Source organism: Rosa chinensis, chromosome 5, assembly GCF_002994745.2.
Source record: "Rosa chinensis cultivar Old Blush chromosome 5, RchiOBHm-V2, whole genome shotgun sequence".
Taxonomy (NCBI): domain Eukaryota; kingdom Viridiplantae; phylum Streptophyta; class Magnoliopsida; order Rosales; family Rosaceae; genus Rosa; species Rosa chinensis.
The window spans coordinates 16619046-16626456 of record NC_037092.1 but is presented as its reverse complement, the minus strand read 5'-3'; the positions used below and the strand labels follow the sequence as shown (position 1 = coordinate 16626456).

Genomic DNA, 7411 nt, shown 5'->3' with positions numbered 1-7411 from the left:
TTTTAGTTGCTTTGATAAAAAGTTTTTTTTTTTTAAATGTTTATGGGTCTTAACGGGTTCCAACGTAAAACCCGCAAACCGGCCGGGTTTGGCCCGCAAAACCCGTTAAGCTAACGGGTTCTTACCTGGTCAGCCCGTTGAGAACCCGCACCGTACCCGCACTATACCCGCACGTTGCCAAGCCTAGCAGTACTTGAATTCTTTGTTCATCTTCTTTTAAAGCTAACCATTAACATGGCACAAATTTTTTTTTTGTTTTAGGAGAAACTACAATTTTTATCTCCACCCCACCCATCTCAAAGTTAAACGTATCACATGTGCTTTTGGGAAGATTTTATGATCTCACGACCACTATTAGTTAACACATCATTTATTAAAAATAAGGAATTGATTAGTATTGTTCATGTTACATTTCTCTTGAGGCGATGAAAAGACAACTTATAAGAACAAATAGATTTAGCAACATATTAACCATCTCCTAATCAAGGACAAAAAAAAAATAATACTTAGAAGGATATTAGGATCATCATTTGAAATTGTTGCCAAATTTAACTATAAGTGTGGTCCAAAGTCCACACCATAAAATGTTGGTAAATCAAAATTTGGGTTTTGATGAATAAAGTTAAGAACTTGTCGCGTGGCATTATGGGGATCATCCGTGAAGGATAATCCACATACTTTTTCCTGCAAACTCGATAACAAAATCCAGCACTGAACCAGTAGCATGGCGGCGCATCCTCCATAGCAATTCAGATAACCCCGTTTGAAATGGAAGTAACAAGAATATGACTAGAAAATAAAACCAACTTTGAAGAAACGAACATAAAAAAGAAATGATAATACAGGCTCAAAGTCACTGTGTCTCACTCTGCTTGGCTCATGGCTACTCTACCCACCACTCCCATCGTCACTTTACACTAGTAGTGGCACCACCCAGGTTTCCATCACTGCCCACAATGCCCACCACCACTCGCAACCGAAACTCCGTTAGAAGAAGAAGAAGAAACGACGCCGCTTCATGGCGTCGTTCTGCTGCGGCGTCCGACTCTGTACCACCGCCACCACCTGCTCCTCCAACCCCGGAAAAGGTCCGTTCTTTATTGATTGATTGTATTCTCTAAAAGTTGGTTCGGTGATTCTGACTAGTTAGTTAGATTCTTGTTTGGTTGAATCTGGGTGGCAGCAAAGAGAGGGTTCGGATTTGCAGACGCTGCTCCGGAGATTCTGGAAGGTGGCGGCGCCGTACTGGTCCTCCGACGACAAAGTGCAGGCCAGGATGCAGCTGGGAGGAGTCTTCCTTCTCACTCTCGCCACCACCGGGATCAGCGTCGGCTTCAGTTTTCTGGGCCGGGACTTCTACAATGCTCTTGCCAGTCAGTTCTCCTCTGTCTCTCTCTAGGTTTGTTTAGTGCTGTGAATTGTGATGAAGTTGGAAACTTTACTGATTTTTTGTGGTGGGTTTTTGGTGAAACTTTGGATGGTGATGATGTGAAGATAAGGACCAGGAGCAATTCACGAAGCAATTGCTTTACTACCTGGGTGCCTTTGCTGGTGGAATTCCGGTGAGCACCAATCGCTGCTCTTTCGCTTAATTAGGTATCAATCCCTCTGCTTTATTTGTTTTGCTTATACTTCATTCCTCAGTAATCACCAAAAACAGAACCAACTCAGTAATGGAAAAAAAAACACACGAAACTAATAGTAATAGTGATAATGCATAAATGCAGCGATATCTACAGTTAGGATTAGCTTACTGCTGATCACTAGAGCTTAATTCAACTAGCTTTTCCATGTTTGGAACAATATTTTTCTAGTAAAGAAGGCATCATTTTTATTATTATATTTGTCTTGCAGTTATAGATATACTAGATGTATATTACCTTTTTGGGTTCATTGTCAACTTAGTTTGCAGTTTGATTGATTCCGGCCGCTACGTTAGGGTTCAAGTGCTTATCGTCTATGTCTGATGATTTCCTTTTTGACGTTCTGTTAAACTGTGATCTTGTCTTATTGATGCATTTGTTCCCTATTTACAATATTCTCTGCAGATTTTTGTGCTGCGGGATTATGCAAGAGAAACTCTTTCTTTGAGGTGGAGATCCTGGATGACACGTTATTACATTGACCGTTACCTGAGCAACCAAACATTTTACAGAATTCAGTCCCAATCAATCATTGATAATCCAGATCAGCGAATTGTTGATGATCTAAGTTCTTTCACGGGGACAGCCCTGTCATTCTCTTTAACACTCTTCAATGCTGTGATAGATCTCATATCATTCAGTAACATCTTATTTGGTATCTATCCTCCGCTGTTTGTTGTCCTTCTAGTATATTCGATTGGTGGAACAGTGATCAGTGTCTTTATTGGAAGGGTAAGTTATCTGTAACTCATTTAGCAAAAATTTGTTTCCATCATTATGCAATGGTATCTCTGGCAATAAGGAATGATGCCAACTTGATTCGACTTTGTTTTCAGGGTTTGGTGACATTAAACTTCCTGCAAGAGAAAAAGGAAGCAGATTTTCGTTATGGACTTGTGCGCGTTCGAGAAAATGCTGAATCAATAGCTTTCTATAGTGGTGAAGACAATGAAATGCAACTTTTGCTGCAACGCTTCAAAAGTGCTTTTGAGAATCTAACTGTATGAAAAATTTTAAACTTCTTGTTTCACTTTGCTTTGCATGCAGTCTATGCCTTTACATTGAGAACTTTTTTTCTCTGACTCCTGAAATTTAGTTGTTGCAATCATTTGTATATTTGAGTAGTTATTTTAAACTGCAAGATTATTTTCTTTTTCTTTTTTCCGTTTTTCTGTTATTGTTATAATACTGTATGCTGGTCATTCCCTGTTGCAGTTTCCTGGATAAAAGAATTATTGATGCTACATTTGATATCCACACAGTCTTTATTTTATTTTGTCTCTTATATGATTCTTTGTCTCAATTCAAAATTTGATTCACGAAATAACCGTACCTATGTCCATCTACTTCTGAACACATCGAAAAGTACGTGATCAGCTGTGGTTAATTGCAGCATTTTTTTTCTGCCATGATCTTTTATTTCCATCAAGTAGTTTTACTGATGTAAAAGTTTCTGCACGTAGATTTGTTATGTTGTCCATATTAGATGTGTATTAACCTCATATTCCTACGTTACCTTGCAGCAATTGTTGATAGCTTCAAGAAATCTTGAGTTTTTCACCAGTGGATACCGCTATCTTATTCAAATTCTTCCTGCTGCTGTCGTTGCTCCTATGTACTTCTCTGGGAAAATTGAGTTTGGTGTCATTAATCAGTCAGTATCTGCTTTTAATCATATCCTGGGGGACTTCTCCCTTATCGTGTACCAATTTCAGTCTATAAGCGCATTTTCAGCAGTAATTGATCGACTTGGTACAGTCTCTGTATCCTTTTCTCCTCCACTGCTGTAGCTTTGGTGTGTTGTATATCTCAGAAGTCTGTCCAGATTGAACATTACCAGGAAGCTGGCTACTTTTGTTAATGCACCAATAGGTCTTAAAATACAATTCAATTGATACAAACTTTTTACAATGAATATTAGATGAGTCCTCAGATTCCAAGAAAGAGACTGACAAGAGTTGAAAAGACCGTCTTTGTTATTATTCACTTTCTTTTCTTTCTTTCCCTGTCCTGGATTCTGAATGAATCCATTAGACGCAGACACCACTTACTTTTCACCATTTCTTAATTTTTAGTTCATCTGAAACAATCTTCCATAATATTTTTATTAATCAGTAATGTAAAACTAGATTATATTTGATCTTTTTAGTATCTTCCACCCAGTTTCTCTACTCTGATGTAGCCTTCATATTGCATCTAACGCTAGAAGCCCTAAAACTATACTCATTAAGTTAATTAGATTTGTTCCATCTTATACATATTCCCTGAAAATTTATTTTTTTTTTTTTTTCCTGTCTAACCTATTATTCTCCCTCAGAAATTTACTTATGAATTGCAATATTGTTTTTCACTGCAATGCAAACTGTACTGGTTCTACATAAGATCTGTTTAGTGTTTTCGTACTCAACTTTTTACCACCTAATAATATTCAACACATGCAGGTGAATTTGATGATTATTTGGATATTTGCTCTGAACGCCATTCTGACCCTGCAGAAGGGATAAGTCTTACATATAGTAATGTTAAAACTTTAGCTGAACTGGAGCCAAATGGATCCATACCCATAGATAAGCAACAAAAGCTACTGGATATAGAGAATTTGACTGTGAAAACACCAAGTAACACTACACTGGTCAGGGATTTGTCATTGGTAATCAACAACAACGAGAATCTATTGGTTAGTGTGTCCATTTTATGGTAAAATTTTCCATCAATTCACTAGATAAAATGATGATCTAGTAGATGCTGAACGTGTGAACGTATTAACAGGTGACCGGACCTAGCGGGAGTGGTAAGACTTCTTTGTTAAGAACTTTGGCTGGTCTTTGGAGTGCTGGAAAAGGAAAAATCACATTCTATGTGGAAGATGAAGAAGAGCTTCTACCATCCAATTCTCCAGGTGTAGTTCCTCTCGATACTGCTAATGATAAATCTGGGGAACTTGAAAGACCCTCAAATAGGAATTATAAGGGCATATTTTTCCTTCCTCAAAGACCGTATATGGTTCTGGGAACACTTCGTCAGCAATTGCTGTATCCTACATGGGCTAATGATGAGGCTTCCACATTTGACACTACTAAACCAACTGGTATGTACTTACATACTTCTGCCATGTGTATAAATTGTGTTTCAAGTTTCAATGAAACTTAAATTGCTTTTCAGATTAAAATCTTGATAAGTACTGCATATGAATGATCTATAGAGAATGCATGTGGTCAGTTGTCTTGTAGTTCTGAAGCCAGTGGCTTGATTTGGCGTTAAATCTCTGATAAATAGTTTAATACATCTTCTTCATCTGGCTTTATTTTACTCATTGAATTCCCCCAGTGAACACTGAATGTTGAAGAGCCTGCCTATTGTCTCATGTAAAGTGACTAGCTCCAACACTAGTCTATCAAAGTATATATCTTACAAGCATAACAGTATATAGGAAATTTTAAGAGAATAGGAGACCCCCATGCAGGTTTACCACTGATTAACATATGATGTAAGACTTAATATCATTGAAGCTCTTATTATCTAGAAAAACAAAATAATCATTAGGTTGGGATAGTAAGTAGCATATTATTGATGATGTAAATAATCGTGAGTTATATTGGGTCGAGATTTTAGTTTCTTGTTCTCTGTGTGGGTTTTTAATTTTACTTTGATCTCCTATATCCTGGTATAATCAGCTAAATTGATTGTGTGATGAATTTATCTTGCAGGTTCTCTGCCTTTCTTGATGCAGGCCCCAAACTCACAGCATAAGAGTGCAAAGCCTAAACCCACAACGGAGGATATGATACAGGTTTTGGAGGATGTCCGGCTTGGCTATATATTATCCCGATTCAGTAATTTGGATTGTACTTATGAATGGTCTAGTGTCCTCTCCCTTGGAGAGCAGCAACGCCTTGCTTTTGCACGACTGTTGCTTTCGAAACCAAAGTTGGTTCTTTTAGATGAATCTACTAGTGCTTTAGACGAAGCCAACGAGGTATGCATTTTGCTAGCAGTTATCTTATCCTTTAAATTGATGATGCAAGTTTCATAAGTAATCGAGGATAAGTTTCAGCCAAAGCACTTCAAATGTTTTACCAAGCTATTTCTAAATAGACTTTCAGGATCCATTTATGTCTTTCTAGTCATTTACTCCTTTTCACATGTCATCTGACTTTTGGTCAAGAGTACCTCCAGAAATAGGAACTTTACACATTGGACGCCATAGTAGGGGCCAAGTATATTCTACAAGTACGATTTGTTAGATGTGTCATGTATTCAAACTCCAGAAAAGAATAACCGAATCTGTACATTACTAGAGCATAGAGCAAATGCCTCTCTTCAAGTTTTAGAAAATATTTTGCTTCCTGTTTGCAGGCTCATCTATACAAGCAGATAGAAAGAGCAGGCATCACCTATATTAGCATTGGCCACCGGCGAACTCTATATCAGTACCACAACAAGAACTTGCGTATATCCACAGTCAATCCGACCAATGCCCAACAGAATTGGCTCATTGAACCCATCAATCAAGACAATTTGTATAATCTCTCAAATCTACAGTTATAGCTGCTTTTACATTGACCTGGCTTACTCTAGGTCGCTTGTTTTTTGTTGCAGAATGTTAACATCCTATTTTGGAATGTAATTCAGAACAGCATGTAACGCTATCCCTGTTAGATGGCCTTTCATCGCACTGTTTATCAGTAACATTAATGTCAATTTAACTTTTAGGGAAATGAAGAGATACAAGGATTGAGGGATACAAGGGACTAGGATTGAGGCCTAAAAGCCTAAAACGTTTTCGTTGTTCAAAGCCTCTTATAAAATATATAAAATGGAAAGGCCACAACTATACCGACAATTTTGCCGTCGCAAAATAACATATGCAGTACAGGCTCATCTCCTCAGTTTATGTTAACGAATACGGCGTCGGCAAAACTATAAATCAATTTGAAAGTCATTCCTGCTTTTCCATCGTATGTTTTTCCATCTCTAAGAATCTTCCATCTCCCACCTTAGAATCTAACTAAGAAAAGAAAACCAGAATTGCTCATACTCAAATTGGGGGCCCTTTCTCATGGTCCTCGTTAAAGTGACGACTAGTTGAGGCCTTTTGTGTTAGACTCACTTTTTTCGATCAAATTTCTACAAATCAATCATTAGATCTTTAGATATTTGTGTATATCATTCATGCAATTTTTTAACCAAATTGAAAATCATTAAGACATTCATAATCTTGATTTATTAGTTATGAACATGCACAATTCATATTGGGCAGATTTGGTTTGTCTATTGATTTGATCCAGTTCGGTACCTTAATGATTAACAATTTGAATGAAAATTTTCAGAAGTGATCTACTCATGAAACATAAACATGTAACGGTAGATTTGTCGTAATATAATAAAAAAGTGGGTCTCCCAAACCATTGATTGGAAAATCCCAACTAGTACTCATTTTAGTGGTTCTCATTAGAAAGGCTCCTCTCAAATTGGTACTGCAACTCAAGTCACACTTCTTCTGGCACTGTTAACCTCTAAAAGATTCTCTTCAACTGAAGCCACTCCACTGCATTTGGTCATATAGGAAAATCGTACTGACAATCAGTTAAAATTTTCAGTCCGTCTTTGAGGTGTGAAGAACGACCATTTTCAATCTGCCTTTCAGTATTGTCTTTCATAAGCTGGAAAATGACAACAATCTATGGAGATAAATGACATGTTGATGATCATTTTGCGCAAATCTAATTATTCATGGTGGCTTGCAAGAATATCGATCTGGTATTGGC

At 37.4% G+C, this 7411-nt stretch overlaps 1 protein-coding gene across 2 annotated transcripts; it reads left to right on the top strand.

The window, feature by feature from the left end:
* Positions 1–640: 640 nt before the first annotated feature.
* LOC112168029 (ABC transporter D family member 2, chloroplastic) lies at positions 641–6316 on the top strand. 2 transcript variants are annotated; one of them, XM_024305146.2, is made up of 10 exons: positions 641–1088; positions 1155–1373; positions 1495–1562; positions 2049–2375; positions 2480–2644; positions 3167–3395; positions 4085–4320; positions 4413–4731; positions 5351–5619; positions 6000–6316. In XM_024305146.2, exons 1-10 carry the CDS (start codon positions 1019–1021, stop codon positions 6189–6191), a joined length of 2094 nt encoding a protein of 697 aa, XP_024160914.1. In that variant the 5' UTR covers positions 641–1018; the 3' UTR covers positions 6192–6316. The 2 variants fall into 2 exon arrangements, with proteins under 2 accessions (XP_024160914.1, XP_024160913.1); XM_024305145.2 differs by having other exon boundaries at positions 642–1088; positions 1184–1373.
* Positions 6317–7411: the final 1095 nt, after the last annotated feature.

Excerpts from the sequence above, each read along its gene's own strand:
- LOC112168029 (XM_024305145.2), top strand. The coding sequence starts at position 834 with ATGATAATACAGGCTCAAAGTCACTGTGTCTCACTCTGCTTGGCTCAT. Across the intron at positions 1,563-2,048 it reads CCTTTGCTGGTGGAATTCCG|ATTTTTGTGCTGCGGGATTA; the intron begins GTGAGCACCAAT and ends TATTCTCTGCAG. Across the intron at positions 4,732-5,350 it reads TGACACTACTAAACCAACTG|GTTCTCTGCCTTTCTTGATG; the intron begins GTATGTACTTAC and ends TTTATCTTGCAG.